This window comes from Festucalex cinctus, chromosome 14, assembly GCF_051991245.1.
Source record: "Festucalex cinctus isolate MCC-2025b chromosome 14, RoL_Fcin_1.0, whole genome shotgun sequence".
NCBI classification, from domain to species: domain Eukaryota; kingdom Metazoa; phylum Chordata; class Actinopteri; order Syngnathiformes; family Syngnathidae; genus Festucalex; species Festucalex cinctus.
The window spans coordinates 1898684-1920868 of NC_135424.1; the positions used below are offsets into that span (position 1 = coordinate 1898684).

At 40.7% G+C, this 22185-nt stretch overlaps 1 protein-coding gene across 1 annotated transcript in view; it reads left to right on the plus strand.

Annotated features, from left to right (window-relative positions):
• lrpprc (leucine-rich pentatricopeptide repeat containing) overlaps positions 1-22185 on the plus strand; it is a 66481-nt gene that overhangs the window by 10539 nt on the left and 33757 nt on the right. Inside the window, exons 12-23 of the mRNA XM_077495680.1 lie at positions 6401-6519; positions 6672-6762; positions 8306-8375; positions 11302-11329; positions 12949-13006; positions 13103-13209; positions 14111-14188; positions 15171-15239; positions 15318-15431; positions 16409-16539; positions 16769-16854; positions 21802-22009. Coding sequence (XP_077351806.1) covers positions 6401-6519; positions 6672-6762; positions 8306-8375; positions 11302-11329; positions 12949-13006; positions 13103-13209; positions 14111-14188; positions 15171-15239; positions 15318-15431; positions 16409-16539; positions 16769-16854; positions 21802-22009 — 1159 coding nt within the window. The remainder of the gene's footprint in view (positions 1-6400; positions 6520-6671; positions 6763-8305; positions 8376-11301; positions 11330-12948; positions 13007-13102; positions 13210-14110; positions 14189-15170; positions 15240-15317; positions 15432-16408; positions 16540-16768; positions 16855-21801; positions 22010-22185) is intronic.

Sequence of the window (22185 nt, forward strand, 5' to 3'; positions counted from 1 at the left end):
AGCAACCGCTGCGAGGTTAAATAAACTTGGAGTTGAGTAATTCCATACATCGGCAGCCCATTGAAAACAGATACAATGCTGCCATCTGCTGGCCATAGTTAGTGGGTGATTTTGATTTCACAACTCATTGCGCTGCGCTGCACTTGGACGTTGCAGTGACCACTGATATATGTAAAAGAAAGAAAAAAAAAATAGTTGACGTAATTTAACGTTTATGGCAACATACATCGTGATTTTACCAAACGTTATTAAACGTTTTTGGCGGTCAAAGAGCTAAAAGACGCACACGCGGCGCGGGGTGGACTCCATTTAGTCGTCACGGTGTAAACCGGAATTGAGGGAAAGTGGAGGAACTGCTCTTTCGCTCACTCGCCGCTCGGCCTTAACCCTCATGAATGATGCAGCCGCCTCCCCCTCCCCTCGTCTGCAGGAGTTGTGTGTGTGTGTGTGTGTGTGTGTGTGTGGACAGAGGGGGAGGGCCGGGGGAGGGGTTGCTTTGCAGGTGACGTGACTGATGCGGAGTGACTTGATTTCATGTAAATGCAAGCGCTCTGAGGGAATTCACTTTGGATTACGCGCCCCACTGTGCACGCTCCATGAAATATTAAGCGCCGTGTCACTTTTTTGTCCACAGGTGTCACTAGCGGGCAGAGCAGGTCCGGAGCTGCGGAATTGGGAGGGGAGTGCAAAAAAGGACGAGGGGGGGTTGCATTTTGATGAGGTGTGGATTTGGTGAATTTAGCGGAAGCATATGCCGGCCCGCGCTGGCCCACCTGCCGCTAGCTAGTCATCGCTTGTCAGCACTCGCGTCGGCGTGCACTTTTTATCGCTTCTGACACGCTAGAGCAAGAGCGGGGGGGGGGTTACTGCTGAGGAAAGGGCGGAGGGGGTGTTGTGCTCTCGCGTTGCGCGGTCTGCACCTGCCTGCTCATGCGACCTCACCTTGAACCCTCTTACGCTGTCCATCTACATTTCTCAAGTCTTATTTCCAGCCAGAGGTTCAGGTGCTGTACTTAAGCAGACATTTCACATTTCATCTACACTCGAGTATTTATTTATTTTTGGTCAGATGTCAGTCTGTAATTTTTTTACAAAAGGGTGTTAAATCAAGACTTAGGGCCTTTTTCTTAGCTACAGCTGGCATAGCTTCTTCTATTTCTTCTTCTATTACTCATACTTAGCTCCTAGCTAACTACAGCGAGCATAGAATCTGCTATTTCTTCTTCTATTACTCTTACTTAGCTCCTAGCTAACTACAGTTAGCATAGCATCTTCTATTTCTTCTTCTATTACTCTTACTTAGCTCCTAGCTAACTACAGCTAGCATAGCATCTTCTATTTCTTCTTCTATTACTCTTACTTAGCTCCTAGCTAACTACAGCTAGCATAGCATCTTCTATTTCTTCTTCTATTACTCTTACTTAGCTCCTAGCTAACTACAGCTAGCATAGCATCTTCTATTTCTTCTTCTATTACTCTTACTTAGCTCCTAGCTAACTACAGCTAGCATAGCATCTTCTATTTCTTCTTCTATTACTCTTACTTAGCTCCCAGCTAACTACAGCTAGCATAGCATCTTCTATTTCTTCTTCTATTACTCTTACTTAGCTCCCAGCTAACTACAGCTAGCATAGCATCTTCTATTTCTTCTTCTATTACTCTTACTTAGCTCCTAGCTAACTACAGCTAGCATAGCATCTTCTATTTCTTCTTCTACTACTCATAGCTACTAGTTAGCTACAGCTAGCTTAGCTTCTTCTACTAATCCAGTGGTGTCCAAACTACGGCCCGGGGTCCATTTGCGGCCCGCCGTCCATTATTCATTGGCCCGCGACATATGCTAAAAAATGGCATTTGACTCAGTTCAAATAAAATGAACAAAACAGATGAGTCCGTCAATATTTTTGACCGGTAATTGAATACAAACCGGCATTCTGACAACTTTGTTCACTCCCAAAAACGAGTTATCAGTCGTGCAGTCACAATATGGTTCCATATTAACTCATTTGCTCCCAATAACGTGTAAATACGTTTTTTTAATGTTCTAAGTGTCCCGAAGACATATTTGTTTTTTGGTTTTTTTAATGCTAGAGCATACAGAAGGCTTTGATGCAGCCTCTCAACTGCAAAGAACGGTTGCAGAAATGGTAGTTATTACACAAACGGCCAGCAGGTGGCAGCAGAGCAAAGGAGATCAACCAGGGCCATGTAGAAAAAAAAAAGCTCAATTACTTAAAATTTTGAATACATTTGTGAAAACTGAAAAGTCAGAAAAATTGTTCAATAATCACAACTAAACAATATCAAGATTGGCATTTGAAGTAAAAAGAAAAAAAAAATACCCCAATATCTTTTTTTTTTTCCACCCCTCTTTCCTGAAAATGAATATCGGCTCCAAATATTGGTTATCGGTCTCCTTGATGACTTATTTCATTATTTAATTTATTAGTAGTCAAGGTAATAATCGGCATCAGTATCGGCCCTTTAAAGTAAAATAGAAAAAATAAAAAACACACCAATATGTCTCTACTTTCTAATGTCTACATCACGGCGTTTCTTTAATAGATCCAATTGACTGTCAATGATCCAAAAATAATGTCAAGAATGTGCCGTTTGCTTGCGATTTTGTCGTTTTGTTTATCTTGCTGCCAAAATCGAGAGCGGCTTTTTGTAGAGTCGCATCCAAAGCGTGTAGGTGGCGCCGGCGCGGGGTTCGAAAGGGTTCGGGGAGGCGAAGTGACAGGTACTCACGCCCAAGGTCGGGTGCGGAGAGACGACGGCTAGCGGTTGGCTCCACTCCGCCGCACTTCTCATCTTTTGACAGTTAACCTGCAGACATGAAGCTGACGATGATATCTTGTGACCGCTGCCATCCTTAACTCACTACTTTGATACTTCTCGCCCGGATTTGTGTCAGCGCTTCACGCTAACCGACCTGGAGAGGACCCCTGCCCCCCCCCTCACCGCACTTCCCCTTCCTCCCTCCTCATCCTCCTCTCGACTCACTTCCAAGCCCTGCGCAAAAATAAAAGTTGTTCAGACAAGGCCCAAAGCTGAGAGTCACTTGTATGAGGTATAGATGCCACATGATATTGCGCTATATTTTGAGTGTGGTCATAATCTGATTTTTTATTTTTTTTTTCCCTGTCACTCCTGGTCTTGTTGTAAGTAACTCTTTTGGAGATATTTTGCTTTTCAGTCATTAAAATGGAAGCTCTAGGTTTACCTTTTTTTCTTTTTTTATTTAAACCTAAATTGTTTCATATGACAGGTCCACCATTGATGAAGTTGACAAACTAAATCGGCTAATTATGGCCCTTCAAACATCTGCCAAAAATAATCAGCCAAATAGCCACATAAATGTATACAATAACTATTTATACTTCTTTCTATCTATCTATCTATCTATCTGTCTATATCTATCTATTTTATGTTTACTAAACACGGGATTCTTTTCAGAGTATTTTAAAATGCTTCTGTTCAATTTCCTTTGATCAAACTGGCATGTGTTCACTTGTGCTTTTTTTTTTCCTTTCTTTCTTTCCCTCACCGCCCCAGGTCTCCATTCACTTGTTTTCTGTTTGTCTGCTGCAGCAAAATTGATTATGGATTATTCAGCAGGAACTGCCTTCTCTTTCATAAAAAAAAAAAAAGCAGCGGGAAAAGCGATTAGAGGGTGGATAAGAATGGACGAGGCGACGACTGAATGGACGGATAGTCCATTGAGAAGGAGGAAGATCTCTCGTTTTTTTTGTTTTTTTTTCCTTGGAAAAGGGTGGCGAGAGGGTAGAAGATGGATAGCGAGAGGCTCGGATGAATGAGCGATATGGACCGAGGGGCTATAAAGTGGACAAGAGCCGGTTCAGGTAGCCGTACCTGCTATAAGGCGGCCCGCGGGTTTTAATGGCGTGTAAAAGCCTGCGACTCATCCATTATTCAGCTCAAGAGCGAGACTGCCAGGTGAGCACATACATCCCGGGAGGATACGGAAACCGAGCTCCAGATGCGTGTGTGTGTTGTGAAACCCGAGTGGGGGAGCGTAAATACACACGGCATGTTGAGGTGTGCCAACTCAAGCACTTTTAGCTAGTTTGCAGAAGGCCGCGTGGGAGGCGCTCGTATAGACGCGGCCATATTTCCGTCACAAAACATGCACTTAAAGCCACTGTATGTTAGTGATAGACCGATATGGGTGATACACCGATATTGATTATTGGTAGTTACGGACACCGATAACTGATATTTGGAGCCGATAATTCATTTTCACGAGAATAGGGAAAATATTAGCATCAAAATTTGGAAAAAATACAAACTCCAGCTCTTAATTTTTGGGGGAATTTTAAAGCAATATGTTTATTGAGCAACTTTTATATTAAATATTGGGAGTTTTTTTTTTATTTTTTATTTTTTTATTTTTTTTATTATTTTAAATCTTAGTCAATAGACTTTTCTTTTTTTTTTAATCTAGCTTGAGGCAGTAGAATGTTTTCAAAAGTTAAATAAAAACAATTTTTTTTTACACGAAATAAAGTCTTCCAAAATGTAAAAATAGAAGTATTAAGTAAAAATGTAGTATTGGTAAGTAAAAATTAAGTATTAAATTTGTACTTATTTTAGTTTGAATTTGAAAAACAGAAGGTGCAGAGAGTTAAAAAATGAAGATAAAAACTTTTTTTTTTTTTTTTAAATGTACATTTAAATTAGTTCCCTGAAGCCCTGAAGTTAACCCCCCCCTTTATTTATTTATTTATTTATTTTTTAAGTGGATCTATCATCAGCCGTATGATTCTTACGTTCGCAAGTATTCACTGCTCAGTGAGATACCAGCATTATCGGCCTTCAGATTAGAAAAAATGTAAAAAAAAAATGACCGATGCCGATATTTGTCAAAATGCCAAATTTCGGCGCTCTATCACGACTGTATGTATACACACGGAATATCTTTGTGCACTCATTTTCGCTCGCCCGGGCACGCTCGCAGACATATGCAAAGTGCTTGCTGCCGTCTTCATACGTGCGCACACGCACACACTTGGGGGCATCTGCGTTTGTGTGTGTGCGGCTGTTCCATATGCATGCGGCTGTTTAGGCCTGACTTCCCTGGGGCGGGACCTCAGGGCTCTGCTGGAGAGCAGGGCGACGCTTGCAAGAGTCCACTTCAGGCCAAGTGCGTGTCTACGTATTCCACCAGAGTCCAAGGTGGAACGCTTGGCATCCATGAGCATTTAGTTGGGGTGTTTTTTTTTTTTTTTCTCTCTACTGTAGAGCCAAGTAAGAGTGTGTGTGACTTTTCCTGAAGCTTCCACAGCTGCAGGCTCGCACTTGGGTGTGCGCAGCATAATGTGGTCGATTGCCAAACTAAATTGTTTGTTGTCAGGGTTACCTGTTTGACATCGATTAAACACGACACAAAAAGGAGAGAAGACACTCAGTTCAGGGCTCGCGACGAGAGAGGAGAGGAACCGACTGATACAATTCACTCCTGCACTCTCTGAAGATTCCTCTCCTCACCCTCTCTATTTATTTGGTTTTCCACGCCCCTGGTTACATGGGTGTTCCAACCCTAAAAATGCAATTGCAAGGCATAGTTTGAGCACAATGTACTTGTTGACGTGTTGTGCATGTGAGTGGAAGATTGCTGAGTACGTGTGTGGCCAAGTTTGCAATCAGAAAACGGGTGACCTCAGCAGACTGGCTCGAACCATTCTGCTGCGTTAGATGTTGTGGTTCTTCAGCTTTTTGAGTCATATTCAAATAGCCAGGCTATGTGAATGTGAGTGGGAACAGAGCCAAGCATTCTTCATTGCAAGGAGAAGCAGTTCATTGCAGCAAATGTATGATAACTTATTTACAATTATTCCTATATTTGTCAATAAAGTTTTGTGATTTTTCATTTTTTTTTTTCTCCATTTTTTATTATTAACTCATTCACTCGCCGCCATTTTCACATTTCGCAATCCCGTTCGCTCCCGGCTGTTTTACTGGATTTTGACTGATTTTGCAAGGCCCACAGAATATTGTGTTCTATTGCTATAAAAGCATGGAACCTATCAAAAGAAAGATTAAAGTCTCTTCTTTCACCAGGAAAAAGAAGTGTGTTTCTATCTGTTTCCGTTTTGCAGCAATTAGCATCAGTTTTAGTAATTAGCTTTTTTTCTAGATGGCCCTGGTTAATCTCCTTTGCTCTGCTGCCACCTGCTGGCCGTTTGTGTAATAACTACCATTTCTGCAACCGTTCTTTGCAGTTGAGAGGCTGCATCAAAGCCTTTTGTATTCTCTAGCATAAACAAAAACAGCAAAAAAACGTATAAATACGTCTTTGGGACACTTAGAGCATTAAAAAAAACAAAAACGGATTTATTCATTATTGGTAGTAAATGAGTTCATGTGTGTTTTGAAGGTGTGTTGGAGGTGATGAAAGGCATGCAGGCGGTCGACGTCACCCCGGACCTTGACACCATATCCAGCTACATCCATCCGGTCTTCACCAGCGTCGAGGCAGCTCGACAGGCTTTCAAGGTACTCTGTATGTGTACAGTGAAGCCCTACTACTGCACATCACGGTTCATTGTACACATTTTAAGGGATCTCTTTTTTTTTTTTTTTTTCTTTTCTTTTTTTCTTTTTTTTTTTCCTTAACTCTCTTTGATTGTAATCTTTCCGTCTTTCAGGATGCAGGCCTTTCACTGGAATTAGAAGGTTTAGTAACTTCAGAGATTCGACTGATGGCTACAAGAAACTTGGCTCAACTCTATACCTTGTGTAGGTGCACGCACGCACGCACGCACGCACACATTCCAAACGAGCCTTCCCTGCGTCTCGAGCGCCCGTCGTCATGAAAATTGCTCCTGCGCCTGCAGGCTAATTGAGCGAGTACGCACGCACGCACTCGCACGCTCGGCGGCCGGCGTTCATCAGACCTTTTAAGAGATTAGCGCGTGTGCGAATATGTAAAGAGCGAAGGACGAGAGGCGCCCCAACCGGGCCGCGGAGCGTCGAGTAAAGGGGGCCCGCTTGAATAATGGATGGCGCTTCTTTTCGCTGGTTTTAGTCTCCTTTGCTCATTTTCACATTTGCAATGTGTCCCTTTGATGTATTTTAAGAAGATGATAACATTGATTTATTCTGGTTTTCCAGCACGTTTCTTGTTATTTTTATCCCCAGATCACTGCGACTTAGTGTCTAGGGATGTAACAATATCGTGACGTCGCGATATTAAAACTGCCACAATATATCGTCGTCGTCGTGTCACGATATTAAAAGCAGCACATCTGTCCAAAAAGTCGGGTTGATTTCTATTTGTGCAGTTCCAGAACCCTCTGGTGGCATGTTTTTGGCCCTTAGATGTTTAAAATCCACGCTAATGCTGAGATGAAGGGGAATGTGTAATCTGAGCAAGTAAGTGCCTCAATAAATATTTATATAATATTTTTCACATTTTTACAATATTTTTTATTGCTGTAATGTACAGCAATAATGTTTTTTTTTAGTATGAGCTCATTTTGACCTCTTTTTGTACCACCAACCTCTCCACAATATATCGTGGTAAAATTATCGTATCGTGAGCTTCATATAGTGATACCGTATCGTGATGTTTGGATATCGTTGCGTCCCAATTAGTGTCCCACCATAAAGCGTAACTTCCAAAATGAGGTTAGACTTCAGATTTGTTTGATTTGAATAATAATAATAATAATAATAATAATAATAATAAATAAAAACACTGGCAATAAAAGAGCCTATAATCTGTTCATGGGTCAAACTATGACCGGGATTTATTTACTGTACACTTTTTAATGTTGTCACAAAAAAAAGTGAACCACCATTGAAAAATAAAATATATTTGAGGACAAGTGACATCGCTTATTTATTACGACTTGTCATGTCTCGTAATTTTTATTTCTTTTTCTTTTTGTCACACGAAAGCCGAAGAAAAAGCAAAAATTATTTTGTTGTCATGCATGACTATTTGTATGCATTGAAGTGATTGAGCGCTCCATTTTTTTGTTTTTTTATTTTTTTTTAGTGTTTGTCCTCATTAGGGATAAAAAATCCTACAGAACTTTGTAGAATTTTGGAGTAATATTTGACCCTAATGAGGACAAACACTTTAAAAAAAAAAAACAAAAAAAACAAAAAAGAGTGCTCAATCATTCCAATGCATACAAATGAATCCCTTTTGAGATTTCACAGCGGGCGTCAAAGGCGAGTTAAAAGTCTGTCGGAAGACAAATCAACAGTGCAGAATAAACAAACAGCCTTATACATTTATTCATCTCATCCCCTTCTTTCCTCTCTTTTCCAGTGTCGGACCCCTCCCACCCCGCACTGGACCTTGGGTTGTTCCGCAGCAACCTCATCCAGGGCTTCAGAAAGTGAGTCAATTAACCTGTTGTGTGTGTGTGTGTGTGTGTGTGTGTGTGTGTGTGTTGGCCGTTTGTCTCCACCGGGCGTGTTCCTACATTTCCATATTTTTGCCACGCGACTCCGGACTCGTGTTTTCGGGGAGGGCCCGTAAGCACTATTGGAGGTCACGGCGGCATATGTTTTGCATACGACATGTGCTGCCTATCACACCATCTATGGAGCCTCCGCGCGCGTGTGTGTGTGTGTGTGCGTGCGTGCGTGCGTGTGCAGCTGCAAGGGAGGCGAAACGCGGCTGCCTCATGCATATGGAGGCTTCATCCGCTGCCCCCCCCCAAAGCACCGTGGGAGATATGCAAATAAGCAGATGCCCACCGCTGCCCCCTCCCAAATAGCCCGAACCAGCCTTGTGGTCTCCCTCTGTTCACGCACGCGAAGAGTACTGGAGTTAGCCTCAGGAACCCCCCAGTCGGACTTGAAACGGGTTCTGTTTATGAATATTTAGCGTTTTAACACTACACAGTTGCACACAAACAGTGCCCCCCCCCCCGAGCAAGGCTGGAGGTGAGTCACAGCAAAGTGCTGACTTATCTGCTGGGACCCAAGCAAGAGAAAAAATGCTAAAACAAAGTTGAGATGAACTCGATGTTTCATTAAAATCAAGAAGTTGTTCATGAAATATGCTGAAAATAGATAAAAGAGATTTGAAGATGACCCACAGCGGACAACAAGGTTTAATTTATGAGTCCAATACTACAGCTCAGATCCATACTGACGTTAGTATTGGCTGATTTTGCAAGGCCCACACAATATATTTTGTTCTATTGCTATAAAAGAATGGAACCTATCAAAAGAAAGATTAAAGTCTCTTCTTTCACCAGGAAAAAAAAAAGGTATGTTTCTATCTGCTTCCGTTTTGCAGCAATTAGCATTAGAAGAGAGCTAAGTTTCATCAGAATTGTGAGTAATTTAGCTGTTTTGCTACATGGCCCTGGTTGATCTACTTTGCTCTGCTGCCACCTGCTGGCCGTTTGTGTAATAACTACCATTTCTGCAACCGATCTTTGCAGTTGAGAGGCTGCATCAAAGCCTTCTGTATGCTCCAGCATTAAAAAAACAAACAAACGTAAAAATACGTCTTTGGGACACTTAGAACATTAAAAAAAACGTATTTACACGTTATTGGGAGCAAATGAGTTAATTACCAAAGACTAAAACGAAGGACGTTTGCCATAATTCTAGTTAGTTTTAGTTAGTTTTGTAAACATAAAATGTAGTTTCAGTTAGTTTTCGTTTTTTAAAAAGCATTTTTGTTTTTATTTTATTTCGGTCACAATATTGTTTTTTGAATTTTGGTTTGACTTTTTTTCATTAGTTTTAGTGAACTAAAACGACGCCCTCCCTTCGTACTTTGACCATCTCCAAACGTTTTTGTTTTGTTCATTTTATTTGAACCGAGTCAAATGCCATTTTTTAGCATACGTCACGGGCCACTAAAAAATGGACGGCGGGCCGCAAATGGCCCCCTCTCGGGCCGTAGTTTGGACACCCCCCTGTACTACACTTTTGTATTTTCAGTCATTTTGGCGTCTTGAATCTGTTCCTCGCCTCGCACACTCAGTCGTGCCCTCCGCGAGCTTCCCTTGACAGGGTCATAATTGGGCCCGTCACACGCGTGCGGTTTTTTTTTTTGGTGTACGCGCGCGCGCCATTGTGATGCGGGGGGGGGGGACCTGTCAAAGACAAGGTCAAGGGATAATTTAATCATTAAAGACCTCTCTTCTTCTCCTCTCCGGCTCGCTGACAGCACCAGAGATGTCGCACGTTGTCATCATTTAGCGTGTGCGCGCGTGCGACTTTGTGCCTTTTGTGGTTTGCCGTGCTTTTGTCCCGCCCGTCTCGTCTCTCTTGTCCCGTGGGCCGGAGGGCGTCAAGTCTTGTCATCACGTTGTACGTGTCGCTTTTGTCGCCGTGGCGATGTGGTTCTGCGAGCCATTGCAGCAAATTAGTTAAATCTGGATCGGAATTGCATTTATTTCAGTTTGTTTATCAAGATAAGTGATTGCTAAGTTTCCAAATTGATTTTTTTCCCCCCCTCTATATGACATGTATGTGATATTTAAAAAAAAAAAAGAAAATACACCAGATGATGAGATGATGCTATTTCTTCAGCAATTTCACACAAACAGTAATCCGATTTACTGCAAAAAAAAAAAAAAATATATATATATATATATATATAGCAAAAGGACATACAGTTGAATTATTTTTGAATTGTTCGGTAGTATTGTAACTAGGGATGTAACGATAAGGGCAATATCGTGATATTAAAACTGCCACAGTATCGTCGTCGTCATGTTCACAATATTTAAAAGGAACACATCTGTTAAAATTGATTTCCATTTGTGCAGTTCTAGCACCCCCTAGTGGCTAGTTTATTAGTGCAATTTAATTTTCATTAGGCATGTTTTGGCCTTCTATGTTTAAAATCTGTGCTAATTGTCAGATGAAGGGGAATCTAATTTGCTTGTGAAGTGATCAATATGTGCTTGCTTGCTTTTTTTTTTTTTTTTTTACAACATCTGATCTTTTTAAAACATCAACACCCCCCCCATAATATTGTGCTAATTAGCGTATCATGACCTTCATATCGTGATAATATTGTATCATGATGTTTGGATATCGTTACATCCCAAATTGTAACACCAAAAGTGTCTTGACCGCTTGCTGTCATTGATTTTGTGTTGATTCTTTTTTTTTTGTGTGTGTGTTGATTACTTCTTTCTGTCCCATTTTATTTTAAAGAGTGAAATAAAATTGATTTGATTGGATTTGAATTTCAGGTCATGTTTTGTGGGTAAAAAGTAAACTTGCTGGCGTGTATTTGCAACGCCAATTGTGAGCTGATGTCTTGTCCTCTACTGCCCCCTACTGCAGGTCTGATGACGTGGAGACGATGGTGAAGGTAAGAGCTGAATAATGATCTCCGTTTTGTCCCCGATGTGAAAGAAATACACAAACTGAACATTTCAAATAAAAAAATGGTTAAAAGATGGGCAAGTCGAATCGTCACGGAGGCGGCTCGACGAACGAGCCGATGATCACTTTTACGGGCCGCCTGCTTTGACCGAAGTCCCATTTAGTGAGAATATGCGACGTGACAAAGGCCATCTGCCGTCTTTTTCTTCAATCATTCACGCCGCAGTGAACATGCAAATGATTACTTGCCAACACAAAGGGTATGAATGAAACGATGTTGGTGAGATAGCTGTGCACTTGAAATACCATTTTTGGTCCTTTTTTTTTTTTTTTTCACTGATTCTGAAAGGGTGCCGCAATTCCCCCTTGCGGTAGACGGGCTCCCTCTAGCGATACGCGAAGGAATCGCTGAATTGAATATGAATCGAGGACGATATTTGAACGTGGAACGCAGTTTTAAGTTTTGATACATGAAATTTCCTCCCCCAGAAAAATGCCGTTTAATTTTAAACGAAGACCTAAAGAAATCCAAATGCATAATTTTTCTTTCAAATTGCGTGAAATTTGTCCGCCATTTTCTATTCTTCTACTTTGTCGTGATTGCAAAACAGCCACCGTCGGACCACTGTCGCGAGTGTCAATACCTCGAGATTAAGGCTGAAATTAGGAATAAAATCACTCAGTTTTGATGACCCCTGTGTTTTAATTTTTGGTCATCATAATTGAAGAGCTATTTCTGTTTTGAGGTGGTACTTGCTGTAAAAAAAACAACAACAAAACAAAACAGTTTCGGTTAGGGATAGACCGATTATCGGCCGGGCAGATTATCGGTGCCGATATTTGGCATGTTGACAAATATCGGCATCGGCCTTTTTTACGAATCTGAAGGCCGCTAAAGCTGGAATCTCACCGAGCAGCGAATGCCTACGAACGTAGCAAATTTTGTGCTTTCATCGAGAGATTTGTAAGATGTTTATAGACACATTTTACTTGTTGCAAAGACATTTCAAACATATTCAGACAATTTTTCACTGTCTACAAAGATCTTTTGAACCCTGACGAAAACCCAAAATTAGATACATTTAATTTTGTATACATTTGTCACTGCTGCTACTGGGAAGTCCCAACACTTTTTAATTTATAAAAAAATTAATTAATTTAGAAATTACGTTGAAAATTTGGAAAACTTTATTTACAGTAGAAAACTATTTATTTGCTAGCTTAGTTTTGAATTTATCTTAACACATGCTGTCTATTCTTAATGTGTTTAAAATTAAAAGAGAAGTGGTTGTTTTTTTTTTTACGCTGTTATTTTCTCTTTTACTGCCAATGAATATCGGCTTGAAATATCAGTTATCGGCCTCCTTGATGACTAATAATCGGTATCGGCATCGGCCCTGAAAAAAGCACATCGGTCTATCACTAGTTTCGGCATGTTATGGCATACAGATCCACCACACTGCACCGGTAGGTGAAAATATGAATGACACATAATGGTGGACAGAAAAAAAAATAGCTAAAAAAAAAAAAAAAAAAAGTGCGCAAGTTGACAGATTGCACGTACTTCCAATGGTGCTCTAACAGCTATTTATTTCTAATTGGCAGATCACCGAGCTCTTGTATAACGATGAACGTTTCAGCCAAGCCAACGCGAGCCCAGCAGGTAAGCGCAACAAAATGGACGCACTGGCTGACGTGGTGGCAAATGAAATGTTTCACTGTGTGAGTTGTTTTTTTTTTTCTTTTTCTTCACATCCAGAGACAGTCTCCTACTTCCTGTACAATCTGATCGACAGCATGGCAGAGAGAGATTTGCAAGCGCAGGAAGACAAACTGCGGAAGTACTTCGACCAGTTGAAAGAGCAGGTGCACACGCGGAAAATATGGAGGAAACTGAAATATGACCCAAAAAAAAAGCAAAAATATTTGACAAAAAATGTTTGACTACACGAGAAATTTTTTTTTTACAACAGGTGTTGGAAGAAATGAAATATTAAATACAAACATTGGCCCAAAAATGCAAACATATTAGAAAATCACAGAATAAAAAAATTGGCAAAAAATGAGGAATACCACCAATATCACTTTTTTTTTTTTTTTTTTAAAGACCAAATACAAACTCAAATTCATGCTAATACCAAAAAATAAAAATAAATGTTTGCCACACGAGAAAAAATGTATTACAACAGGTGTTGGAAGAAATGAAATATTAAATACAAACATTTGCCCCAAAAATGATCCCTTTTTTTTTTTTTTTTTTGTACCCGAGTCCAAGTCGCATGATTTCGAGTATCTGCCAATGCCAAGTCGCAATCGAATCATGAAGAAGACCACATCATTTTTTTGAACAAAGATATCCAAAAATGATACTTTAAAAAAAATAATAAATTATTATTTTATTATTTTATTATTATTTTATCACTGATTACCGCCTGCATACAAACTCTGACATGTTGTGGAGTCAAAGTACAGTCTAATTTGAATTTCATACTTCACCACTTTTTTTTTTTTTTTTTTTGGTGTCCCAAGAGCACTTCAATTCACCTTTTTAATTTCCTTCCTCATTTATGCGCTAATTCAAATGCAAGCGCCGTGACCGCCTCTAATTGGCCCTCAGATAAATCGAGGTTGGAACAAACTTAAAACCACTTCTCACTGTATGTTCACACACAAAATCAACAGGTTCATCACATCTAGTGTTCTTTTTTTCTTTTTTTTCCCAGCATTTTACTTTTTAATTGACTGGAGTTGTTCATTTGTATTTTAGAACATCATCATCTCTGCGAATATCTACAGAGGCATCAGAAACCTGCTGAATTCTTGCCACGTTCCAGAGCTCATCAAGGTACAAACGTGTTAAAAATGTTTAAATAATTCAACAAATGTCATGGATTAAGAATTAAAGGACAAATTTTGTCTCGATCATATTCAACTGTTTTTTTTTTACTGTATGGTCTTGTCTCATGGAAATGAGCTGCTGCGTCAATTGGCAGAACTTTTCCTGGCCTGAAATCCAGAAGCACATTTTTGGAAATAAGCAACTTAGAAAAGATTGATGCTCCTGTTTTTTTTTTTTTTTTTTCCCCCCTTTCCCCCACCACTTGGTGGATGTTTTGGCATTACAGATAACAGTCCAATTGTATACAAATAATACAAGTATTTTCAATAATAAAGTAGGCATGTAATGATAACAGCAATATCGTGATATTAAAACTGCCACAATATATCGTCGTCGTCATGTCACGATATTAAAAAGCAGCACATCTGTTAAAAAAAAAAGGTCAGGTTGATTTCCATTTGTGCAGATCTAGCACCCTCTGGTGGCTAGTTTTTTTATTTTTATATTTTTTTTTTAGTGCAGTTTAATTTTCACAAGGCATGTTTTGGCCCTTCGATGTTTAAAATCTACGCTAATGGTCAGAGTCAATATGTGGAGGAGCTCAGTTTACTGTATTTATTAATTTCTTATTTAATTTAAATAATTATTAATTTATGTATTAATTTTATTAAGAAAGAAATGTATCAATTTATTGTACTTCTTGTATTAGTGTTATTTATATATTTTTATATATATTTTTATATTTTTCATTGCTGTAATGTACAAAAACACAATATTGTGTGTATGCTTACAATATTGTGACCTTCTTTTGTATCGCCAACCTCCCCACAATATCCTGATAATTATCGTATCGTGACCTTCATATCGTGATAATCGTGTATCGTGATGTTTGAATATCGTTACATCCCTCAAAATAAGTCCCCCCAATGAGGTCATACAAGAAGCATTGCCTGACTGCACATATTTACCTCGCGTGCCTTCTCGCCAGGATGTGATCGTGTTGGTGGACCCAAAAGAGAAAGTGTCGATCGGCGCGTCGTCAACAGCGCACCTGGCTGTGAGTGGTGTCGGCAGTCCTTCCGCTTTGTCCGTCTTCCCAACGCGGAGAGTTTTAACCTTTTGACTTTGCTTGTAGGCGACGGAGGAGAAGGTGCCGTTTCTGGAGGCCAAGCTGGCCGAGCTCAAAGCGGAAAACAAACCCGTTGGGTTGGCGCTCAAGCAGCTCATCCAGGCGCTGGCGGTGGAGGAGGTGCGCCGCTTTTGCGTCACTTTTTTTCTTCCTCAGCGCCGGTGATGTCATCATCAGTTGACAGAAATTAGAAAAATGACTTTTTAAAGGTACTAATTCAGCGGTGTCCAAACTACGGCCCGTCGTCCATTTTTTTAGTGGCCCGCGACATATGCTAAAAAAAGGCATTTGACTCAAAAACAACGAAAAAACAAAAATTCACAACTACAATTTCGTTAATGAAATAAAATACAAACGGAGATGTTTTTAAAAAAAAAAAAAGAAAACTAACAAACTACATTTGATGTTTACAAAACTAACTAAAAATAAAACTATAATTATAGCAAAACTGTCCTTCGTTTTAGTCTTTGCTAATTACTTTAATGCATGAGCCTTTTGGGATGATTTTAAATGTGATTTTTAGTAGATTTATTTTTATATAAACCGGAATAATGATGTCACGCCCATGGTGTTTTTTTAAATGTTGTGCACAAGTAATACACGTGGGAAAAAAACTAACTAATACTGAAACTAACTAGACTAAAACTCAGCATTATTAAAGAACTAAAACGAATAAAAAACTAACAGAACCCCCCTGAAAACTAAAACTAACTAAATTAAAGAAACAAAACTCAAAACACAATAAAAACTAAAATAAAAAATTCCAAAACTATAATAACCCTACTGCCATATTACAAATACATTTGTTTATATACTGCAGCATTTTTCTAAATCTGCAAAAGCACAAATAAATTAATTGTACAATTTTTTTAGGACTAAACACAATTTCCCTTCATAACACTATGTGGCCCTTGCGTCCTTCTGATTTTCTGTATGTGGCCCTCAAATGCAAAAGTTTGGACACCCCTGTACTAATTGTACATGAAAAATAATGAAGTGACCGCGTTTATAGACAAAATCTGAACTTTTTTTAATGCTAAAAATGACTTTAACGATGTATCCTTTTGAATCGTTTTTTGTATTTGTCCTCTTTGCAGAACGTGCATCGCGCGCTGGAGCTGAAGCAGCAGCACGAGGGCGAGATGAGCTTCGGGGCCTACGCCATTCTCATCAACTTGTGCTGCCGCCACAACAATGCGGAGGAAGCGCTCAACCTGAAGAGGGAAATGTGCGTTCCACACACACACTCGCCACATTCGCCGCAACCTGTTTATTAAGGACGCCATTAAAGTTGAACTTGATCGGTATTAAGAGAGACATCAATGCGAGGTCTGGCTCCCTCCCTCCCCCACCTGCTCCCCGCATCCGACGACAATAAGATGTTTTGCATTAGCGTTACGTGGAATACATGAATCCACAATGTCTGTTTTTCTCTCTCTTTGTCTCGCCTTCTCCAGGAGTCGCCAGGACTCGTCAGTGGCACTTGATGCCGGCAAATATCTTGAACTTGTCAAGGTGCTCGCCAAGAATGGCCAAGTGGAAGGTAAGCTTTTCATTATTGAGGTCTCGCTCGCAGTCGTTTGGTTACTCTCAACTTTTCTACATCTAGCGCAGGAGTGTCCAAACTTTTTTTAATTTTTTTATTTGAGGGCCACATACAGAAAATCAGAAGGACGCAAGGGCCACACAGTGTTATGAAGGGAAATTGTGTTTAGTCCTAAAAAAAAATTGTACAAATCATTTATTTGTGCTTTTGCATATTTAGAAAAATGCGACAGTATATAAACGCATTTATTTGTAATATGGCAGTAGGGTTATTAGTAGTGCTGTCAAAGTTAAAGCGTTAACTAATTATGAATTAATCACAAAAAATGATCGCATTAATCATTGTATTACCACAGATTAATCACACTATTAATTTTGACCGCAGATTTTTAGCCGACAGTTGGATGGTAACATTAAAGGTAGTTTGAGCAATAAACATAACTACATGCATTAAAGTAAAGCGTTTAATAAATGTTTACATATGTCGTAGGTCATTTATTAAATGCTTTAAATTATGCAAATAATTAATTGATTAGAAAAAGCAGGATGAGCGTGTGCAGCGGGCAAAAATGTTGGGAAAAAAAGCTTAACTCAGTGATTAATCATGATTAATCAAAATTCTACAATGTGATTAATATGATTAAAAAATGTAATCGTTTGACAGCTCTAGTTATTATACTTTTGGAATTTTTCATTTTAGTTAGTTTTTATTAGTTTTCAGGGTGGTTCTGTTAGTTTTTATTAGTTTAGTTCTTTTTAAAAAATGCTTTGTTAGTTTCAGTATTAGTATTAGTTTAAAAAAAAATGCGTATTACTCGTGCGCAATATTTAAAAAAAAAAAAACACCATGGGAGCGACATCATCAAATTATAAAAAAAAAAATGTAATATATAAAATTAATTAATTAAATTAATTAAAAATTGAAATAAAATTAATATACAAAATCAGTAGAAATAAATCTAACAAAAAAAAATCTCAAACATAAATCTAGAAATTCTAAAATATTAGACCACAAAACATGTACAAATAATGGGGTAAAAATTAGAAAATGGGCAAAAAAGGGGGGGGGGGGGAGTCATATATTAATTGGACAAAAAAAATATTGCATTTTCCCTTAAATTAATTCAAAGATTCACTTCAAAGATGGCTGTTACACGTCAGAGGCAAAACCCTTTTGATTTTGGTATCCAATACGAAATAATATGGCTAGTATAGTTTTTAAATAAATCACGGTCACTTCCTGTCAATACTATGCAGGATGTGAAAACCACTCATGCGTTTCGTCGGGTCAGTCATCCTGCTTTAATATTCAATCACGGTCTTGGGAGAATATTAATCAAATTCCCCGCGTGTGCGCGTGCGCGTCTGTCACCAGTCCGTCAGTCCGTCTGCCTCAAAGCATATTAGTCGAGCGTTTTCACAATGCTACGGTGGATTTCCTTCAGCCCATCGAAGAGCCAATTACCATCAGTGGTGCTGTTTTTTTTTTTCTTCTTTCTGCACACAATGACAGGCAAATGTTTCCCTTGTCTGCCCTCGGTCCCGTCCTCCCTCTCAGCGCTGCCTGTTGACATCTGCGGATGCTTGCATACGTACACGCACCCCTGCATCAGTGAGAGATGAGAGTGGGAGGGGGGGCAAAATTACAGGACTGTGTGTATTTTTCTGGAATTATTGAAATCCGCCTTGATGCTCATGGCAGATCATGTCCACAAAAGTGCCCGAGTGGCGCGCACACGCATTTGCATGCGAATTCAAGCGAGAGGCGTTTGTTGGCGGCGACAGTTGGAGCGTCCGTCCGTGCGTGCGTGCGTGGCGAAAGCGTCGGCCATTAGCCGGAGTGCGCGCATCGTCGGGCGGGATGCTTGTCACCCGCATTAGCACACTTGGCTAACCTTGATGTTAGCACGCCGCCCCCCCCCCCAAGGCGCCGGTGGTCTTCCCGGCTGGCGGCACAACACCGGGCTCCAGATGAATTATCATGTTGGCTGGCGTTGTTGTTTTGTTTTGATCACGCGTTCACACTTTTCGTGGCTTTTTTTTGGTGGGGCTTTTCTTTCGTGCTTGTTAGCTTCTTAACTCTTTGACCGCCAAAAACGTTTAACTCATTTGCTCCCAATAACGTGTAAATATGTTTTGTAAATATGTAAGTTTAAGTTTTCAGGATTTTTTAAATGTTGGACAAAACAGGGATATGGTATTTACTTATTTCAGTTTCCATTTACCGTTTTACCTTGGGAACCCCCTAAACTTTTTTTTTTAGAAATTTGAAATGAAGTATATTGTCTTAAGAGTTTATTAAAAAAACAACAACTTGCATTTGTATTTAACTCATTTGCTCCCAATAACGTGTAAATAAGTTTGGTTTTTTTAAATGTAAGTGTCCCAAAGACGTATTTATACGTTTTTTTTTTTTTTTTTTTTTTTTTTTTGTGTAGAGCATACAGAAGGCTTTGATGCAGCCTCTCAACTGCAAAGAACGGTTGCAGAAATGGTAGTTATTACACAAACGGCCAGCAGGTGGCAGCAGAGCAAAGGAGATCAACCAGAGCCATGTTGGAAAAAAAAAAAAGCTCAATTACTTACAATTTTGAATAGATTTGTGAAAACTGATGAAACTTAGCTCTCGTCACATTTCCAGAATCTTGGCATCGACTTGGTACCGAAGTATCGGTTCTCGGGACAAGCCTGCTGTAGAACGTGCATTTTATGGTCAATAGGGCAGACTTAAGGTAGTCGCCCCTCCAAAACGAAACAAGAAGTGAAAATCTCGGAAAATAAGAGGAGACACCCGCACTGTAGCTTCCTCAGTCCTCCACTTGTCTTCGGTCTATCTTTTTAAATAGACCTCTTCATCACCAATTGTCTCTTTGACCTGCCCTTGGCCTCGCCTCGCATCGCATCTGTCATCTTTTTTTTCCCGTAACGTGCTGCGAGTTGCAACTCCTTCGCATGTTTTCAGCCTGCAGTGGAGTCGTGGCAACATTAGACGAACCACTGGGCTGTGTGATGTTCGTTCGCCCGTCCTGACGTTTGAGAGAGGTCCGGCTCGTTTTTGCCGGCCCCGATCGATGCTTGGCTGAGCTGACGGTTATGCATACGGGCGAGACGGACGGACAGGTAAAGGCAGCGACGGCGGACGGAGCGCTCCATTTGGGCAGATCAACTCCGAGCCATTGGCCCCGTTGATTAGCGGGTGTGTCACAGGGCGATTGAGAGTGTGGATCGGAGAAGGGAGACTTTGGTGGGAGGGGCTGACGACGGAAGTGAGTTTATCAACCGGCAACACACACTTGACCGTCCCAAATTAAAGGTGAACTCCAAGGGTACGTCCAAGGGGATGTGTTGGGTCAATTGGCAGTGAAAATGTCTTCACTTTAGGGGCAGATGCCATCAAATCCATCCATTTTCTTAGCCGCTTCGCCCGTCCATCCATTTTCTTAGCCGCTTCGCCCGTCCATCTATTTTCTTAGCCGCTTCTCCCGTCCATCTATTTTCTTAGCCGCTTCGCCCGTCCATCCATTTTCTTAGCCGCTTCGCCTGTCTATCCATTTTCTTAGCCGCTTCTCCTACCCATCCAATTTCTTAGCCGCTTCACCTGTCCATCCATTTTCTTAGCCGCTTCTCCTACCCATCCAATTTCTTAGCCGCTTCACCTGTCCATTCATTTTCTTAGCCGCTTCGTCCGTCCATCCATTTTCTTAGCCGCTTCGCCTGTCCATCCATTTTCTTAGCCGCTTCGCCTGTCCATCCATTTTATGAGCCGCTTCTCCCATCCATCCATTTTCTTAGCCACTTCTCCTATCCATCCAGTTTCTTAGCCGCTTCTCCCATCCATCCATTTTCTTAGCCGCTTTTCCTATCCATCTCTTGTCTTAGCCGTTTCTCCTACCCATCCAATTTCTTAGCCGCTTCGCCTGTCCATTCATTTTCTTAGCCGCTTCGTCCGTCCAACCCTTTTCTTAGCCGCTTCGCCTGTCCATCCATTTTCTTAGCCGCTTCGCCTGTCCATCCATTTTCTTAGCCGCTTCTTCCGTCCATCCATTTTCTTATCCGCTTCTCCTGTCCATCCATTTTCTTAGCGGCCAGAAATCCCTTTTGTATGCGTTATCAAAAAAAACCAAAAAAAAAACCAAACAAACAAAAAAACAAATACGTCTTTAGGACATTTAAAATATTTAAAAAAATAAAATTAAAAAAAAAAGTAATTATATTAATTATACACGAAACATAATGTTATCAAATTAATTTTACACAAAATATTAACTTTAAACCGCTAAAAATGGCTTAATGACTCAAGTATCCCTTTAATAATCGGATATTTGTAGTTAAAAGCACATTCCCAGTATTGTCTTTTAAAGTTGAAGCACAACTGTGCCCTCCAATCAATATATTCTGCGCACGTTCGTGCCCCTCGGTCGTGGCATATCGATTAGTATCTGTTTTGGGAAGCGGCTGTATCGCTGTCAACCCATTAGCAGCTGTCTAAATAGATGCTAAATGCATCTTAATGACTTTACCCTGGTAACACACACGCAAATGTTGTCCAGATGGACCCGCGGCGCGGTAAATAGCCCCGCATTTCCACGGGAAATGGACGCCGGGCCGGGGGGGGGGGGGGTCTCGTCCAGGCCGCGGCTGGCCCTCGTCGCCGCATACCTATAATTTAGCCCGCCCCGAACTCCTTCTCCGCCTAGCCAAGGCAAAAAAGACGACCTTCGTTGTCAGGGTCCGGTAATTGTAGTCTCGTTTCGAAAAGCGCACGTAGCAATTAGAGCAGAGTTGGCATTATCCAGGGTTGCATTTGCACCCCCCCCCCGCTGGGAGCAAAATGCTCTTTTAATACCGGTTAGCTAAAAGGAGCTTTTATTCAAACATTTGCACACTGACTTTTTTTTTTTTTTTTTTTCCTGAATTTGGTTTCATGCCACTTATTCCTCTTCAGAGGCCGTGGACATCCTGAAGGAGATGAAGGAGAAGGACGTGGTGCTGAGCGACGGCCACCTCACCATGCTCTTCCACACGCTCACCGCCGCGGCGGCCAGCGCCGGCGCCGCCGTGGTCCAGCGGCTGCAAGACACCGTCTTCACGCTGGGACTGGCCAAGCCCAACGCCAACCTGTGCTCGCCCCTCATCAGCACCTACTTGGAAAGGTAAACGCCCACTCCTGCTTTGTTTGTTTGTTCGAGAGAGAGAGAGACCGATATGGGTTTTTCAGGGCCGATACGATGCCGATTATTAGTGGTCAACGGGGCCGGTTTACCAATATTTGAAGCCGATATTCATTTTCAATTAAAAGGGGGGGGGTTAATATTTGCGTTTTTTGTTT